This window comes from Cryptomeria japonica, chromosome 6, assembly GCF_030272615.1.
Source record: "Cryptomeria japonica chromosome 6, Sugi_1.0, whole genome shotgun sequence".
Taxonomy (NCBI): domain Eukaryota; kingdom Viridiplantae; phylum Streptophyta; class Pinopsida; order Cupressales; family Cupressaceae; genus Cryptomeria; species Cryptomeria japonica.
The window spans coordinates 380,865,282-380,885,995 of NC_081410.1; the positions used below are offsets into that span (position 1 = coordinate 380,865,282).

General features: G+C 36.0%; 1 protein-coding gene across 1 annotated transcript in view; it reads right to left on the reverse strand.

Annotated features, from left to right (window-relative positions):
• Window positions 1-20,714, reverse strand: part of LOC131067385 (25S rRNA (cytosine-C(5))-methyltransferase NSUN5) — a 246,450-nt gene that overhangs the window by 56,880 nt on the left and 168,856 nt on the right. Inside the window, exon 10 of the mRNA XM_058002363.2 lies at window positions 20,396-20,483. Within this exon, the coding sequence (XP_057858346.2) occupies window positions 20,396-20,483 (88 nt within the window). The remainder of the gene's footprint in view (window positions 1-20,395; window positions 20,484-20,714) is intronic.

Genomic DNA, 20,714 nt, shown 5'->3' on the forward strand with positions numbered 1-20,714 from the left:
CTTTTCTGGTTTAATAGGGATCTTGCATATCCCGAATATAGCATTTAAAAGGTCGATTAGACTCAACTTGCTGCAAGTAACCTGACTAGGAGGACCTCCTTCTGTTGCGCACGGAGGAGGGTAAAAAGCTTATAAAGTTACTCACAAGGTAGGTAAGTTCCAAGATGGGTACGGACATGTATTTCCAATTCCTTGAGGGAGAGTCCTGAGATGGGTATGAACATGCATTCCCATGCATTGAGGGAGCCTGCTTGTAGATGGTTTCCATGCGCCCTATGACAAGTAATTCCCCATCCTCCTTCAGACTGATGTCAGGGGAAAAGCAAGGAATCAAGGCTTAAGTAGGTTAACTATCAAATGTATTATGGAACATTTATTGTTTCTTGATTTAATCTGATTTAAATAGTGATTTATATTAATCACATAGTTACAAGACTCGGACTTGGCTCGGACTTGGCAAGCTGATTTTTGACTCAGACTCGAACTCGGACTTGGACTCGCACTCAATGCCTGGACTCGGCAAAATGAAAAACCCAAGAAATTCAAAGACTTTTAACGATTTTAAACTTCTTTCATGCATTTTTTAATAAATAAACCTCAAAGACACAATAATCTCATCAAATAGAAACTACTTTGAACACACATAGGTTTACATTCATCGCATAAGTATAAACACAAATTTTAGGCTTGAGCTGAAGGAAATAAGCTAAACTAAATAACACATTATAAATGTAAATAGTGTCAAATGTCTACAAAATTCATGGAATATGAAATCCATGGCATCAAAAGTTCAAAACATACATCAACATAAAAGCTAGAGCCTAGAAGTCTAAGGCTCAGAGGAGCCAACATCAATGATCACTCGACCCCGCAACTGTCCTACATGTGCACCTAAGATAGGTCCTCGAACATTCTACAACCATGATATTCGCCTATGTCTTAGGCTTACGCTCAACCTCAGCCTTAGTGACATAAACATCCTCATCCACATCATCCTCAGAATCGGGCTCCTCCAATGGGTCTCCTCGTGCTCTAGCCTCGTCCTCTGCCATCACTACTGCCTCTAGCTCTGGATCCTCTTCAATCTATCTGTTGGTCTTCTCTTCAGTGCCTCTATTTTTTTGCTCAAAACCCTCTAATTCTCTCCTCCTTGTGTTTGCAAACAAGAAAAATGACTTTTTAGGGTAAGAGTCCAAGGCTCGGGACTCAGTGAGTCTATGCAAACCCTGTCAAACTCTAATTCTTCACTTAAAACAAACACTTTTTAATTTTTTTTGGCTTTTTTTAACTTTGTTGAGCAGCATAGTCTAGGGCTCAGGACTCGACAAGTCTATGCAGACCCAGCTAAACTCGGTCAAGTCCAAGTGTAGGGTCCTCTAGCCTCGGCAAAGCTGACCCACCTAGGGACTCGCCAAGTCTGGGCCAAACTCTGCGAGTCCTGTAACTCTGGTTAATCATTGGAAATTGACAGCCTCCCAAAAAGGGGACATTACAATTGGTATCAATGCTAGCAAGAGCCAGCAAGCTCAAACCCATTTAAATGTCCTTTTGAAATCCTCAAAACCTATGCAAAAGGTCCATGTAACCCCAAGAAACCTTTATTATAATTTGCATCAATAATTGATACAAATAAGAAAAAAAATTCAGGGGGGAGTAGACTATGGGAGTGAAATTTGTGCAAAAAACAATATAGGGGCAGCTATATGAGAATTTATTGCCATCGTTTGTGGATAGGTGGTTAAGGGGTGAAAGGCTATAAAAAAATAACTCAAGCTAATAAAACTTAGGCAACTAGATTACATATGGAGGGGAGCCAACAACTAAAGGGATTCCAATAGAGATTTTGCAGCCTAGTGTGTCAATGCCAACAAGATCCATCGATGCTGGCTTTCATTGGTAAGAGGGTTCTACTTCTAGGGGAAAGAAGAGAAATACTATTTTTGCAAATATGTTTAACACATAGTAGCAAACATCTGCAAAAAATTGCGATTGTACGCAATTAATCGGCAATCGGGAAGCTTGTCGATTTTTTCCCCCCAAAAATCAGATTTAATCGGTCAAAAATGGTCAACGGCAAAAAAACCTTGGATTAATCAGGATTAGTCGGGGGAAAAAACGCGAACCCTGATTCGAAATTTGGCAATGTATTAAAATAATATAAAATTCACAATGCACACTTCCATTTTCTGAAATTCGTAGAAAATTCGTAGGATAACAGGTAAAGTTTTTTCCGTCCGCTGATAACAAGTTCAATGTTGCCGTCGGCAGGTACGAGGGCCACGGAAGGGCCGCAGGTCGACGCTCTGCTTGTGCTGCCGATAGGGTTTGTCAGGAGATAGGGGATAAATGTTAACTAATATTTAAACATTTACGCAATATAATATTGTTGCCTGAAATAATGTTGTCACCAGCTACAATATTGTTACCCTAAATAATGTTGTTGCCCGATATACTAATATATTAACATTTACTATATAAGTTGTGAGATTAGAAATTTAATATTGTTGAAGTTTTTGGTATGCTCAATTAACCACAGACAAACATCAGATCTATTGCCTTCCCAACCATAGACGATAAGCTCTTATCGTCACCCCCGAGCACATCTCTTCTCAATATGTACATCTGCTATATGATTGAGTGTATATATGTATGAATGGAGATTCGATCTCCTTTAAATACATCGCTTATGCCTTTCCTCCAAGAGTCGGACCTCTCCTAAGCAACATGTCTCAATACAAAGAGATGGTGGACATCCAAGTCGGCCTCAATCGATTACTATTAAAGCAAGATGCTAATCGACATGCATTAAGACCTTAATTATGCTTAACACAAATGAATATAAATTGGACCTATAATTGTCTAAGGCCGATAGGCCAATTAGACAATTATATTAGCTATGTCGGTCATAGAAGGAATCCGACCATAGCTACAAACATCAACACTCCCTCTTAGCTAGGGAGGAATCCTTCTCAATATCTGAGTCACATAGTGACATCCACCATGGCTACTCCCAGAGGGTGGGTCCATCATGGCCACTCCCATGTATGGAAAGGTAAGAAAACACAAGTGCTTCATCACGGAGTCACTCAATGTGATGTTGTCACCTCAATATGGCGTTCACCAGGGCTACTCCTAGAGGGTGAATAAGCACAAATGCCAAGTCATAAAGTCTCTCACATGACATCCACCATACCTACTCGCAGAGTGTGGATCCACTATACCTACTTGCAAAGGGTGGAACAAGGGTTGGAACCTCAAACTTCTCTCACAGAGAAGAATGCACAACAAGGGCTGAAACCTCAAACTTCTCTCACAGAGAAGAATGCACAACACGGGTCGATACCTCAAACTTCTCTCACAGAGAAGAATGCACAACAAGGGTTGATACCTCAAACTTCTCTCACAAAGAAGAATGCACAACAAGGGCTGATACCTCAAACTTCTCTCACAGAGAAGAATGCACAACAAGGGCTGAAACCTCAAACTTCTCTCACAGAGAAGAATGCACAACAAGAGCTGATACCTCAAACTTCTTTCACAGAGAAGAATGCACAACAAGGGTTGATACCTCAAACTTCTCTCATAGAGAAGAATGCATAACAAGGGCTTGCACCTCAAACTCCTCTCACAGAGAAGAATGCATTAAACAAGGGATTCAACCTCGAACTTGTCCCTCACAAAGAAGAACTCATTAACAAATCTTCATGATGGTGTGGCTCCCTCTGAAGCTGAAATGTTAAGCTCCCTCTGAAGCTGAAATGTCAAACTCCCTCTCAACCTTATGACCTCTTCATCCAAGGTTAATCATGACGATATGTCAGACTCCCTCTAAATGTTGATTCTTCCTCTGCAAAGAAATGCAAGCAATCTTCCTTCCTTGAATGCAATCTTTGATTCATCTTGGAACCATTTCAGAGAGAGATAATGAAAGTCAGGGGAAATGTCGATACATGATTCACTATTCAATGAAGTAGCATGACTTAATGAAAATTCATAAACATTATTCAAACATAAAGAGTACTTATCTCTTATAATTTTGCTTAGCAATGGAATTTCCATTCACTTGGATTGATCACACCGAAGCACATAGTGATGATCTAATGGCTGGGTGGCCTTTGGCCCTCGCCATCACTCATCATCTGACCACAATATTTACTTCATGCATAGCTTAAGCATTATCTGAAGAACTGCCTTTAATACCATCCACAACAAAGTGATGGATTAACCACATGAATGTGACAGAAATCCACCGATTCAACAGTGCCTGAAAAGAAGAAGAACAGGACCTCTAACCAAACTTTCGCCCAAAGCCAAAACCAATCGATTCAAAACAGCCGAATGAGAAACACCACCACAAGTGATGATGAAAGAAATCGATCACCCAAAAATGCAAGAGGCAAAATATAATGAGGAGATTTGGGCAGAATGTCGATCTAAGGAAAATTCCTTAGGTAGATCAGATGAACCAAACCCCCATCAAGAACATATCGATCAAGCCAAAATAATGTGAGCACATTTGTCATTGCAAACTCTCAACAATAAGCCAATATGAATCGACTTGATCTAACTAAGGAGAACGTAGGCTGGTAATACGCATTGACCAAACTGAAAAACACTTGATCTGTCACAATAGCAAAGAAATCCGATCTGATGCAAAATGACACCAAAGAAATGGCGTTGATAAACACCAAGAAACACCTCTATAAAATGCAAGTCTAATGGAAACTCCAAGAATCAATGCCAAGAAGGAAAAAATCCCCCCCCCCCCCTCAACCGGATCAGCCACCACAAGGATGATAAGTCGCACAAATCAATCACACGGGATATGCGCCAACACATCTCTACAAAATATATCTCATTTGATCCACAGAGATCTGCAAATCGTGATCTTGCCAACCACGATCACCCGGCCAAAGGAAAGTACTCCACAAGTGATTAACACAAGTCCAAACTTTGATCGGGCCAATCAAAATGCCAATGAAGGAACCAAGCAAGTCCTTTGACTGAGATGTAAAAGATCAAATAAGACTCTGAATAGCTCAAAATGAGCCTCCAAAATAGTTGGGTTAACCAAAAATACTGGCCACACAAAGTAGGGCCGCCAAATGCAAAAGCGCATCGACACAACCACAAGTGCGCAACCTACAACATCAACATCGGCCTAGATCGTGTACTTGCACTCGCCTAGAGTGTTCCACAGCTGATTGTGTGGTCACGCCAAGCAGACACAATCATGTCCGAGTTGTCGATGGGCGTCGCAATGGATGTCACCTAGTCTGAGTACCCCTCCATTGTGCCGCACAGTACCAATGCTTCAGTCATGATTCCTCACTTGACCAAAAATTCTTCTTTCTACTCTAGTTTTGGTTTTCCCTTTTGCCTCTCTATGTGAGGTGTATTGAACTTCCCTCAAAAACACAGGATCTACCTTCAAGCGATTAGCCTCTATAGAAGGAACCTGGCTCGGATACCATGTTGAAATTTTTGGTATGCTCAATTAACCACAGGCAAACATCAAATTTGTTGCCTTCCCAACCATAGACGATAAGCTCTTATCATCACCCCCGAGCACATCTCTTCTCAATATGTATATCTGCTATATGATTGAGTGTATATATATGTATGAATGGAGATTCGATCTCCTTTAAATGCACCGCTTATGCCTTTTCACCAAGAGTCGGACCTCTCCTAAGCAACACGTCTCAATACAAAGAGATGGCAGACATCCAAGTTGACCTCAATCAATTACTATTAAAGCAAGATGCTAATTGACATGCATTAAGACCTTAATTATGCTTAACACAAATGAATATAAATTGGACCTATAATTGTCTAAGGCCGATAGGCCAATTAGACAATTATATTAGCTATGTCGGCCATAGAAGGAATCCGACCATAGCTACAAACATCAACAAATATATTTAAAATTAAATATTTTATAATATTTAATTCAAATTTTTAATTATTTATATATAAAATTTGACAAATTTAAATTAAAATATATAAATTAAATTAAACATATTTAATATTGTTTAATCTGATATTTTTTCGATACATTATTTATAAAGCAAATTTATATAAAGTGAATTTAATGACGAATTCTTTTTCGAATTTTTTCCTCTTGCTGACGAATTTTATTGTTGGTGAATCTGAACTCGAACTCGAATGCGATGACTTAGCCGCCTACTACAAATTTCATTTGCTAATGTTAAAATCACTTTCTAAAATTGCGGGATTTGAATATAAAGGTATTTTTTTTGTTTTTAAAATTGAAATAAAAAATTAATATAGTTTGATTTTAGACTTTTAAAACTAAAGTTAAGTGTTTTTATTTTGTTTTTAACGTTAAAAATATAAATGTTTTATAAAATAGAATTTCGTATTTTTATTTTGTTTTTAGAGGTAAAAATAAAATAATTACATAGATGGTTTAATGTTTTGTTAAAATAAAAAATGAATGATTGTTTTATTTATATTTTTTGAAACAAATGTTTTTAATGGTAAGAATAAAAAATTATTTTAAAAATATATATGAAATGTATTGAATCTCAACTTAAATATTAAATATTACACAGAAATGGGTATTTTTTTAAAATGATCTATAAAAGATATTAAATAAATTAAAAAATATATAAATTCTTAATTAATATCAATAAATTTATTTATATTTTGGAATTTGTACAAAGTCACAAACTATATTGTAATTGACATTTTGACAACTGTTACCATCTAGTTATTATTTATGTTGTTGTATGTTTTGTGAAATGTAATCAGTGATATGAACATATGTATCGAAGTCTTTATTTTATTTGCCTACAATATTTCTATGCTATGGAAATGCCCTTAAATATTAAAAAAAAGTAGTTTTTGATTGCTTTTCTGCAATTTTTTACGATTTTTTATAAATCCGATTTTTTCACAATTTTTTCCCGATTGTTTCCCGATTTTTTCAAAAAATCTTATACTTCTGGTTTGCCAATTAATTCCCCAAATGATTAATGCTACTATGGTTTAACATACAATCACGAGATGTGGCTGACTCATCTATTGTTAAGCTTTTTATGCTCACGCCAACCATTTCATGTGGCAGATTCACCATATTTTAAACAAATGTTCAAGAATGTGATAATTGTCGATTCCTCATTTGTTCCACCTAGAGAACATAAGCTACACACCACCCTTCTTGATAGAAAATATTCCAAGGTGAGTGTATTGATAGAAGATATGAGACAAACATGTATAAGGGATGGATGCTCCATCATGGATGGGTGGGACCGATATCAAACATTGGCCAAACATCAATACTATTGTCACAAGTTCGGTCGGCTCTTATTTTCTTAGAGCTATAGAATGTTCAGGAAAATTAAAGGATGCAGCCTTCCAATTTCAAATTTTGAGAGATGCCATAGAAGAGGTTGGAACCTCTAATGTTGTGCACATGGTGACCAATTCAGCCCATGTGTGTAAGTTAGCTCGATTGATGGTGAAGTGTGCTAATAACTACATTATTTGGACCCCACGTGTTCATAATAGCTTGAAGGACATTGGGAAGATTGATTGGGTTAAGGCAATGGTGTTGGAGGCTAGAGATATGCAAATGTTCATTTGCAACAATTATACCCCACTTGCTTTGTTTAGGACATTTTTGAAGAAGGAGGCTCTATAATCAATGGTGGTCAATGCAAAGTGGGGTAGATGGCATGAGGAAAGCACACTGAAGGGAAGAAGTGTGAAACGAAAAAATCCTTGATGATGACTAGCAATCCACAATGAGGTGAGAAAATTGCTAATTTTATTATTTATATTTTAAAATGTTAATTTAATATATGTTTCTAACTTGTGAAACATGTCCACTCTTTTTGATAATTTTAATTTTTGTAACTAGTTTGCACTTGCAAATATGTTTGCTCCTTCATTGAGCCTATTGTGCAAGTGATTAGATAAGCTGATTTTGACTCTCCTAACCTTGGAAAGATTTATAAGACTTTTGATAGCATGCTTGGACATATCAAGCAAGTAATTCATAGTAAGGATCCTACTTTGGGATTTTATGAGGAGCAACTTAGGCCCATTGTGACACGAGAGTGGAATATTATGAACACCCCACTTCATATGGCAGCATACAATCTCAATCCCAAATATTACGTTGAGAGGCCTAGGAAAGTGCCTCCATCTCATGATGAAGAGATCAAAGGAGGCTTCATGGAGTCCCTTGCAAAAATGTATACTGAAGAGGAATATGCTTTACTTTGTACACAGTGGCTTGCATTTGCCAATCTCCATGGTCCAACCTTCAGCAGAGCAGATGTGAGGTCGAATAGGGTTACACTAGCTCAAACTGACCCTATTTGATGGTGGGCATGGCGTGGTAAGGATGCACTAGAGTTGAGAATACTAATCATTCATCTTCTTTCACAGGTTGCCAATTCCTCTACTACAAAGAGGAATTGGTCCACATATTGCTTCATCCAATCAGTCAAGAGGGACAAACTTACCTCTAGAGGATCAAAGAAGTTGGTGGCAATACACAGTGCTTTATGACTACAAGATCACCAAACTCATGAGCATCATCGACTCCAACCGTACATTGGGATGTTAATCCGGAAGATGCTATACAAATCAATGACAAGGAGACACGAGGGATTGGTTGGGGTTCCATTGCCTAAGGAAGCCCCTTATACTAGCAATGATTCAAACTCGAGCTCCGATTTTGATTAAGACCTACCAATTGCATCTAGTAATTAGGGACAGCCATATATTTTATTTTTTCTATGTTTATGTCATTTCATAGTTAAAACTTGGAGCCTTTGGGCATTTTTGCTATAATTCTTATCTAATATGTATGCACATTGACAATGAAAGCATTTGAATTTTGTTAATTTGTTTGTTGATTCTCCTGTCAAATCTCAATTCAAGTCTAATGTTATGTATTAAGCTTCTACAATGTCTATGATGAATGCTTTATCAATCTTATGATATGAATATTTGAAATTTCTCTATATTTTTAAAAATTTCTCTATTTTTTTTAACAGCCATCCCCTATTGTTGCCTAGAAAATGGCCCAACAATACCCCTGTACCGGAAACACGTTCCATAGTCCCCTGTCATCCCCACCCCAAAAACTTAGGGGAGCATATGAAACAAGTTGTAAATTATACTTTACTATAGACTAAGAAAGGATTGAAAGGGATCAAGCCCCTCCACTGCCTACTCATTTTCAACCTACAAAGGGCCATCCATTTTTGGCCATACCTAAAGAACAACATGTGACCCCTACACATAAGAGATCAAAGAGACCATTGGAAATGGTATTTTACAATGAGCCTAGAGAGATTGCCAATCAAGACATAGCTAGATGTCTATGTGAATGGATGGCATTTAATGTTGTTCACTCACCATATTGGCAAAAAATGGTGAAATCAATTAATGAGGCTCCAAAGGGGTACATGAGCCTGAATAAAAGGAAGATGCATACTACCTTACTAGACAAAGAGGTGAAATATGTAGAGGATGCCTTGAAGCCCATAAAGGATTCATGGGTTGAAAAAGGGGTGTCCATCGTATATGATGGATGGAAAGATGCAAAAAATTACCCATTGACCAATGTTATTGAAGTGTCCCCTAAAGGGCCAAAAAAAATTTTGAAAGCAATGGATTGTTAAGGAGAGGTGACGGATGGTGCATTTATTGCTAACATTCTTTGCTAAGCAATTGAGGAAGTGGGCCCTCAAAATGTTGTGCAAGTTATAAGAAACAATGCCAGAAACTATAGAGTTGTTGGGTTATTGATTGAGGAACATTAAGAACACACTTTTTTGGACACCTTGTGTTGTCCACTCCCTCAACCTAATGCTACAAAAAATTGGCACTAAAATTGAATGGATCAAATAAGTGTATGTTGAGGCTGAAGAGATCCAAATGTTCGTCATCAACCACCATATGTCACAGGGCATATTTAGAACATTCTTGAGATTGGAGCAACTGAAGGTAAGTTAAATAATAAATATGTCTTTAGTAAAAAGAAATATTTTATTTTGATTTTAATTTTTGTAAATTTATTTTATTTTTTTAATTTTGATTTTGAAATAGGTTGCTAAGACCCATTTTGCCTCCAACACAATTGTGTTGAGATGACTTCAGAAAATTTGTGAGGCACTATCTAACATTGTAATTAACCCAAATTGATTCATGTGGAAGCAATCTAGCACTACAAGGGTAGCAAAGATTAAGAAAATGATCTTAGATGACATTTGATGGGATTGTGTTCAGTATCTCATCAATTTCACTAAGCCCATATTGAGCATGATCTGTTATACAGACATGGATAGGCCTTGTTTGGGTGAGGTATATAATGGCATCGACTCAATGATTCGGAAGATGAAAGTCATCATACATGCAAAAGAGCAAGATCCTAAAGAAAAATTCTTCAAAGAACTACACCAAATCATGGTAGAGAGATGGAACAAAATCACCACTCTATTGCATCTTCTTGCCTTTGCATTGAGTCCCAAATACTATAGTTCTTAGCTCCTTTCTATTGGCACAAAAGTTCCCCCATATAGAGATCCTGAAGTTGCTCAAGGATACAAGGAAACACTTCACAAACTCTTTGGTAATCGTGACATGCGGGATGTAGTTAGGGTTGAGTTCATGGGTTTTGCAAGCACAAACAACTATGGTCTTGATACTCTTCAAGACAAGCATATGGTCGATGCTCATAGTTGAAGATACTTCCATGGAGAATCATACACACACCTACAACCTCTTGAAATCAAAATTTTGTCGCAAGTTTATAATAAGAAAAATCTTTTATCTTTTAAAAATTATATTTTAATTTTTATCTTTTAAATTTTTAAATATTGTAACTCTTAACTCTCTAATTTTGTCTTGATAAGTTGCTAGTTCATCTTCATCTAAGAGGAATTGGAGCACCTATTCCATCCACTCAATGAAGCACAATAGACTACACTCAAAAAAGGTTGAGGACTTGGTATTTGTGCATTCAATACTAGGGCTCCTTACACACAACGGCGACAATGAAGTGGGATATCGAGTCAAAGCATATTGACTTGGATGCTTTCACTCCCCACATTGCTACACTTGAAGTTGATGATGACTATGAGCCACCTAGTGAGCTTGAGAGTGCTAGTGCCAATGCCAGTGGTACTATTTGTGGTTCTTCTAATTTATCACAATATAGATCATCCAATATGGAGGATGATATTTTTGATGACCCATATGATATCTGATCAATGATGGCTGATTGTGACACTTGACATTATTATTTTTGAACTTTAATATATATCATGACAATCGATTTTGACTAATATTTGACTATTAATATGGTGGTGTATTCTGCTATGTTATTTGACTATTAGTATGGTGGTATATTTTGAACTTAATTACTGCTGCAAATATGTATATATTTCTGATTTTTATATGTTTTTGTATCAATGAACCTAAAACAAACCCAACCCCAAAAAAATCTTGCCCAAACCTGCAAACCGAACCATCAAACCCAAACCCGAACCAGTAACTTAGTTCACATATATAAGGGTGATATCTTGGAAGCAATTTAGGTGCCATTTGGTTCCTCATGGGAGCATGCAAAATAAAGTTTCCAGACATAATATTGCAAGGGTTTTCAATATTGGGTGAAAAACATTTGAGAGGTGTACATTCTTCTTTGTATGGACCATGGATTACTTCAGTTTGCAAAATTGATAGTTCTTTATTACGCTCTAATCCATTGCTATTCTTTCCTACAATCTCATTTGAATTTGCATTCATTAATCTTCAGAATCTGACAAACAGTTGATGCCTCCTTTGAAATGGTATAGCACGTGGATTGTCAGTTTGTTTCTCAAATGAATGTTTTTCATAATTGTTGGTTTATGAGGTGAATATCAAGCTTGCCTTTATGAGGTGAATATCAAGCTTGCCATTATGCAGATGCAGTCACCATGTCAAACAACTACCTGTAATTCTGCGAGGATTGTGAAACCTGCGCAAGAGAACTTTGGAGTTTAAGCATATGAGTATCAGTATTTTAAGAGTTGGATGTTCCGTAGCAGCGAGATTAAGAAATATATTGAAGTGCAGTAAATGTCAAGTTGAAATATTTAGAATGGAATGCCATATGGATAGGTGAAGGGTGGTACATTAATACAATGGTGGAAGTTGTTGGAATTGACTGTCATTGATGTCAAAGGAAGAATGAGGAAATTGTTGGAAAGATTGTCATTGATGTCAAAGTAGCAAGGTATAAATGTTACCATAGAATGCAAAAAGAGAATCATTGGCACATTAGGACAAGTTAGATCAGTTTTATAAGACATATTGGATCAGCCGTTTGAAGGATCAAATTAGAGTTTAAGAATGCTTATTTATGTAAGATGTCTCTATCATGACCAACTACTCTAAGGTGGTGGATCTTAAAGTTTAAATTAAATATTTAAACTTTGATATATAATAGGGCAGAATTGTTTGAAGTTTCTATAGATGGCCAACTACTCTTAAAGAAAATGCCAAGATAATGGTTTGATAAGGACGACTAATATAGTGTGATCAGTTTTAAAGGACAGCAAACATGGATTAGATATGGCCAACTAAAAGACTATGTAGGCGATCAGTTTTTGAAGAAAAGATGATATAGCAGTGATGCATAAGAGTGTTGGTTGAAAATTTTGTACACCCAAGAAGATGTGCAAAATTGTGGTTTCAGCCACAGTGAGTATAAAACTCTCCTAATTTAGGGAAGGCTCCCCCTCTATTACTACTAACACTAATCTAACTTGGGTGGGATGACGTCTTATTCTCTTTCTTCAGAACAGACGATATTCTTTCACTTATTTCAAAAAAGAAGTTACAGCAACAACGGTAAATACAAAAATGAAACTTTTTGTAGGATTTTTAGAACATAAAGGGAAGCAAAGTTTCCATGCAAGCACAAAGACTTTTGTCACCTCCCCGGGACAGGAAAATAGAAATGAAAGCACAAAGTCTTCAGCACTTCTATTGTCTTATCAACCTTCTCAAAATGATAACAGTGTACAACACACAACAACACAAAGTCTACAAGTTATCTCCTTACTTAAGCTTTCCACACTAGCTTCAAACATGATAAGCAGCTCAAAGGCTGCAAGACCAAGTCTGAAAACCAAACCTATAGCTCTAAATACAATTAGCAGTTCAAAATCTGTAGGATTGAATTTAAATCCCTCTTGAACAATAGAACAAAAATCACAATCAATTCCAGAAAATGTTGTCACATAACAACTTGAATTGGCACAAAGTCTCAACACAAGTTGCCTCTTTTATTGAAAGCAATTTGATTTACATCTAAGCTCCAAGTCTTAGAGTCCACATACAAACTAGCAGAATTTTGTTGCATTGCCAAAAGATCCTCATTACAAAGAGCACCCTCATCTATATATAGGTGAGGAGCTGAGAGAAAAATGTAGGAGAAGTCTAACCAACTGAGACTTATTCCACAACTAAATAACTAACTATGACTTATTCAACATTGCAAGTCCTATTGCATTTCGACTTGCAATGTGATTCCATGTTGATGCACAAGAAAGGGGACAGTCAAAACCAAGAGCTCAAGTGTTAGAATGTTAGCTTCAACCAAAACAAACACAATCCAAATGAACCAAAACCTCCCAATGCATACCAAAAGAGATTAAGAAGCACGTAAATGAAGCATAAACACAAGAAAAGAAGACAGAAGAGACTCCCTAAGATGCTCCAATGATGCTCTTTGATAGCTTTCCCTTTCTCTTCTCCTCTCCAAGATCCAACTGCTTGCTCTCAGTTTAGCATGAAGCCATGGATGCCAAATGAAGTATTGAAATGGCTGAAAATGATGAAATCCTATTGCTATGCTAATGCAAAGAGTAAAATTACTATGAGAAAGCTTAAGTGTGAATGCCTATGCAAGTATAATAACAATGCTAAAAATGCTTCCTCCTTTGTTTGAGAAATGAGACTCCTTTTATAGGCAAAATGGTTGATTGGAGGGCTAGGATTGATCTGGCTTATGGAGGGCTAGGATTGCATGAGGAGGGCTTGATCCGCAATCCATGTTTGCAACTTCCACCAATGCAATGGTGACAAGTGGCATCATGAGATGGCTTGAGAGGAGAGGGAAGAGGCATTAAATGTTTCACGAGACATCAAGGTAACCTCATGTGGTTGAGTTATTGGATAAAGCTATTATCCAATGGTAAAGTTATTGTCCAATGGGTAAACTCTTGTGCAAGGTTTACCTACAGTTAGGCTTTGACCAAAGGGACAAAACCCATGTGGCTTAACTTGTTCAAGAAGGGAAGTATTTAAGTCTATGTAAGAGCTTTAAATGGGTGAGATGAAGGATTGGGGGTTAATTTGAGCTTAGGATTGTGCAAATGAGTAGAAGAGGGTTTAGGCTAATTTAGAAGGGTTTAGAAGAATCTAGAAGAAGGTTAGGCATGCAACTTGCATATTCTAGAAAGTGCAAGTGGGATGAATTTAGGATATTTAAATAAATAATTATTTACTTAAAATAGTTGGTGCAACTTGCATTTGTAGGAGAATGCAAGTGGATGAGGGATTTTAAATAAATATTTATTGATTTAAATAGGCATTTTAAATAAATGTTTAATTTATTTAAATGAGAGGAAAGGGGAATTAAATAAATATATTAATTTATTTAATTAAATTAGAAGATTAACGCTGCCTAGGGGAAATCCAATAAAATAGTTATAAGTGAATTAAGCAAACTAGTGACCAGTGATTAATAACAAATGAACAACGATTATATTTAAGGCAGCGGCTAGGATGATAACAATTGTTCATCAGGAGACATGAATAATGGAAAGGCATGCCTATTCCCCAAAGGGTTGCATCCATTTGATCCCACAAGATATTTAATGAGAAACAAACTCATTCCTAGGGGTATCATCAATTACTTCTTATTTTCTTATGCATCCTTATTGGATCGCTCAAGTGAGCACTGGCCTTTGGCAAATCAGGTTGCATACAATTAAGGAAAGAAATCAGGAAGGGCACCATCATTGCATATTTCTAAGGTTCAGATGAGGCACAACAATATTATCACTATAGGTGATACTGAAGACAATTGCATACATTTAAGGAACAAGATCAGAAACAGCAATAACATTGCTATATGCGATATTGAATATACTTGCATACTTGTATAGACAAATCAGAAATAGCAGTAACATTGATGTAAGAAATACTGAATACATTTGCATATTTATAAAGTTAGATCAGAAGCAGCAAGAGACCTCATTGCTATAAGCAATAGAAGCAGATTGAAGCATATTTCTCAGTGCCATACCAGATATATCTATCAACTACATTAATTGCACAATTCATATTGTATATCAGAAGTGCAGATCCGATATATAGATCAGAAGTCATCTTTGCTTAAATCAAATTGATGTATCAGAGATAGCAGGGCCATTTTATCTTATATACCATCATACTATAAGTTATATCATGGTCTATCATTCTTAAGTAGCAGCAATAACCATTATTCTAAGTGTTGTTAGAGTTTATTTGGAAAGAAGTCTCTTTCAATTGATTTGCAAGTTCATTGTTCCCTTCTTCCCAAGCATTAACATAAGGGGACATTACAAGTGGCATCAGAACATTACATTTTGTGGTTATATCGCATTCTTCCTAAAACAGGACATTACAAGTGGTATCAAAGCTAATGAACCTGCTAGACTGTGGGGGAAACATTTCAGATGAGCAGAAAATGAGGACAATTCAAAGGTTGGTACAAACTCAATGATAAAATGAATCCATCCATGGCACAATATAAAGACACTCAAGAAAGATTGACTCGATTGTTGGACATGCTAACACAGGTAAACAATAATGGCAAGAAGGAAGGCAATGTAGGAAATGGAGATCAGTCCATTAACAATTAATCTCCAAATAGGCATATGACTACAACAAGTTAAAAATCACTAACACTGACATTCCCATCTATAGTAGAACGTTGAGAAAGCAATGAACCCACAATTGATCTGCAAGATAAATTTCGACAAGATTGGATTAATGGAGGTTTACAACATGATATGCCTTTAAGCAACTATATAGAGCTAAGGATGAAGTACTTGACTAAAGGAAATAGAGATCATGATAGAAGGAGAAAGGACTTGCACCTAGAAGAAAAACTCAAAACTACAAAAGGGCTATTTAGAAAGGAGAAATTGAAGGAAAAATAAATCATCTATCCAAACTTCACAATTGAAGAAGATGCTAATAAGAAGCTAACAAACGCACATGATCTCATGCCAGCAATTCAAGAAAGTCAAGACAAGGAAATCATGGTTTGCAAACTCTGCAAGTACTCTTTGAGTTGCTGAGTACTCTTTTACAAGTTTAACTCTTGCGTTTTTATATACATAGCGAAAACACGAGTAAAAATGCCAACGCATGTAAAACGCTTGTGAAAATGCATTTTTCACACATTTTGCCATAAAACCATGCATTTTCTTTTAGCTATCAATTTTAAAATTTAATACATTTTGTAATTAAATTTTGCAAAAAAAAAAGACATGTTTCTTTAGAAAAAATTTATTTTTAGTACTTTCTAAGTTGTCGAGTTTTTGCCGAGTTTTTGTCAAGTATTTCATGAGTTTTTTCTTAGTCAAAAATTTTGGTCTTGTCGAGGACTCTCCGAGTCCGAGTTTGCAAACTATGAAGGAAATGATCTCTTAACATCCCTAAAAATAAAAAGATAGTTATACATTCATATACTTCTTCAATCACCAACAAAATGATTCATGAGGATTATGAAATTGCCCTTACTCCATCTCAAGAATTGTGTATTGAGGATAACTTGTTTAGTGATTCTAAGAAATCAGAATAGCATTCATGATTCTCCTTCACCTCTTGATGAGTATATGGCATCCACTAACAAATCGCTGTTCATGAATGAGAAGAGTACCATTTCTAATAACAGCGAACCAGAAGTTACATCATATGTTCAATCCAATCACTGTGAGGAAGATGAACAAAGAAATGTGACATTGAGGGTATTGAAAGATGGGATACCAAAAATAATACACAAGGATAGATACAAGCAAGAAAAGAATAAGTTGATAGGTGTGCATGAAGACCTACAAACAGAAAATCAAGATGTAGTAACTAGACACTCCAAAGAGCAAGAGGAGAAAGGAGGAAATGATGATATTAAGGAACCAAACAACATAGATGAGCACTATGGTTCAAACCATTGTCTAGAAAATTCAGATAATAAAGGTTGGGAAAAAGATAGGTTTGGAAACATGAGTGACATTCAACTTATTAATAATCCCTTGTTCAAAGTGAAAGTAAATCAGACTTATGACAACCCACTTTTTGAATTGAATGAAGAAGCTGCTCTGGATTCATATAAAATTAAAGATGAACACAAAACTTTGAACCCTGGAATCAAGATGACCTATGAAAGGTATAGTAAAATTGCTCTTATAGTGTTAAGACTTGGGGTTTTCGGAAGACAATCTTCTAAAGAATGTGTGCAACATGGTAATATTCTACCTCTTGATAGTTTTCAGAACACTACTCAACAAGACTTTGTTTTGCGTAGATGTCGCTACCAAGTTTGGGATCTAGGAATCGGTGATTTTAAAATGCTTCTGCGAAAGCATCTCCAAGAAGGAGAAACTGTGATGTCTCCAACTTTAACCTAATATTAAGAAGCAATAAACAATCATGAGATCAAGGGTGGCAGCCTTGAAAACATCCTCAAGTAGTTATTAGTAAGGAAATAACAATATTGTACATGGTTCAAGTAAATAATTGTATATTTATAACGATTGTAGCATGAAGACATTATGGAAAATCATCTTAGTCCATAAGACTTCACAGTTTTCCTATCAAGCATCCAAGCAAAGGATGGAGAATAAGATATAGTAATGAAAACAAGAAATTGGAGATGCTATCCACTCATTCTCATAATCAAGGAATAAAGGCTTTAAGAGCATACAGCAGACTGAAGCTATGATCATAATAAATGAAGATCTCTTATGCACCTATTATGTATTACTATACATCCATATAGGCTGTCACATGAAGGAAAGATAAAAAGCAACATAGTCCAATAAATGTTATCACTGTGTGATGACCGCAGCAAAGATGGTCAAGAGTTTTGATAAGAATCGGCAAGAGGATCTATATTATCGCCATATGATTATGATCGAGTGTTCATTCGATATTCCATATCAAAGGAGGAAGGTCAAGAATATGATCAAACAATTATCAATTAAGGCATTCAATCAGCAACTAACCATTCCATTGGTTAGTTATTCAAACAATAAATATATTACTCAAGTTTGTTGTCCAAAGACAACTGATAGAAGATATAATCAAAGAACAATATATACATGACAGCAATCCATAATATTCACTTCATATATGCATGGCCTTAACAAGGCAAAACATCCCTATTGATATTTCATTTCGTCGATACTGCTTCTGCAGTGACAGTTCATCTTGGACAAGTATATATAGCCACAGTTTGTAAGAGGATAGAAAGCAGTAGCCATCAATCATTATCGTGGCAGGAAGGATTGTTAAGATCAATTGTCAAAGGATATCAAACATGGAGGAAGAACAGATTATTGCAGCCTAAGGGAAGTCCAATAAATTAATTATAAGTGAATTAAACAAACTAGTGACCAGCAATTAATAACAAATGAACAACGATTATATTTAAGGTAGCAACTAGAATGATAGCAATTGTTCATGAGGAGACATGATTAAGGGAAATGTATGTCTATTCCCCAAAGGGTTGCATCCATTCGATCCCACAAGATATTTAATGAGAAACAAACTCATTCCTAGGGGCATCATCGATTACTTCTTATTTTCTTATGCATCCTTATTGGATCGCTCAAGCGCGCACTGGCCTTTGGTAAATCAGGTTGCATACAATTAAGGAAAGAAATCAGGAAGGGCACCACCATTGCATATTTCTAAGGTTCAGATCAGGCACAGTAATATTATCACTATAGGTGATACTGAAGACAATTGCATGCAATAACATCACTATATATGATATTGAATATACTTGCTTACTTGTATAGAGAAATCAGAAATAGCAGTAACATTTCTGTATGTGGTAGTTACTACATTTTGCATATTTATAAAGTTAGATTAGAAGCAGTGAGACACCTCATCACTATAAGCGATAGAAGCAGATAGAAGCATATTTCTCAATGCCATACTAGAGATAGCTAGCAACTACATTAATTGCACAATTCATATTGTATATCAGAAGTGCTGATCAGATATATAGATCAGAAGTCATCTTTGCATAAATCAGATAGATGTCTCAGAGAGAGCAGTGACACTTTATCTTATATATCATCATACTATAAGTGATATCATAATCTATTATTCTCAAGTAGCAGCAATAACCATTATTCTAAGTGTTGTTAGAGCTTATTTTGGAAAGAAGTCTCTTACAATTGATTTACAAGTTAATTGTTCCTGTCTTCCCAAGTATTAACATAAGGGGGCATTACAAGTGGTATCAGAGCATTGCATTTATATCGCATTGCTCTTAAAACAGGGTATTATAGTGCACCTAGGTATGCACTAGGTACGTACCCAAGCATTTGGGTATGCCCTAGGTACGTACCCCGGTGTCTGAGTATGCCTAGGGTATGTACTGGGGATAGCCAAAGACACTGAGCGCCAAAAACTAATGAGGAAAGACATTTTTTGACATTTTAAGTGTCTCCACTCCCAAACCCCCACTATTTAGTGGGATTTCTTGTCATATAAGAAATTTAATTACAATGAGGAGGTTTGGGAGTGGAGACCAGACTTAACAACTTAGACAGCTAAAATTATCACTATTAAATGCCAATTGATAAAGATAAATATTAAATATTTAGCTACTAGTTTACATTTAATATTGATCACTACGATTTGGCATTTGCCATTGATCAATGATGAAGTATCATCCTATCAAATGTATTTGGTTTCACGATTCTGTATTTTCTTTAAATTTTTTGTATATATAATATATATATACACGTGCGGACATACCCAAACCCATATAACCAAGGGCAAAAAAAATTGCCCGTACCCACATATCCATACCTGTTCCCGTTCCCGTACCCATACTGGGAACTTAGTTTAGTTCGAATCTTTATGCACTGCATTTGACATAAGTAACAAAATCAAGATCTTCTCCATTTTTAAGAATATCATATATATTGTCTTGTAGTTTCCCAAGATCTTTTTGAGTTTTTCCCATTTTGAACCTGGGTACTTGAATTTCATTTACATTTTTTACAGAGTGCTACCATGTATCACCCATATAATAATAATATATATGCAAGGCCTGTATGAATGCCTGTATTACCTGCAACATGTGAAGGAAGTAGATGATCCAAACGCTGCAAAGTTGTTCCTGACCCAGAACAAGATGGATCTAAAAGAATGGCTTGAACCTGCAATAATATTACAATTTAGAAAAACCTTGAATGCCATGATCATATAGGGTAGCACCCAAATACCAAATACTTGACAAAATTACAGTACCCCAATGACAATCTTAGTCAATAAACATTCCAAATTAATTATTCTTATCTGATACATTTCAAGATGTCATTCTATTCCATGAATAACAATCAAAAAACAACAAATAAAAGTTCGATACTTTAATCTCTTATAGATAACTT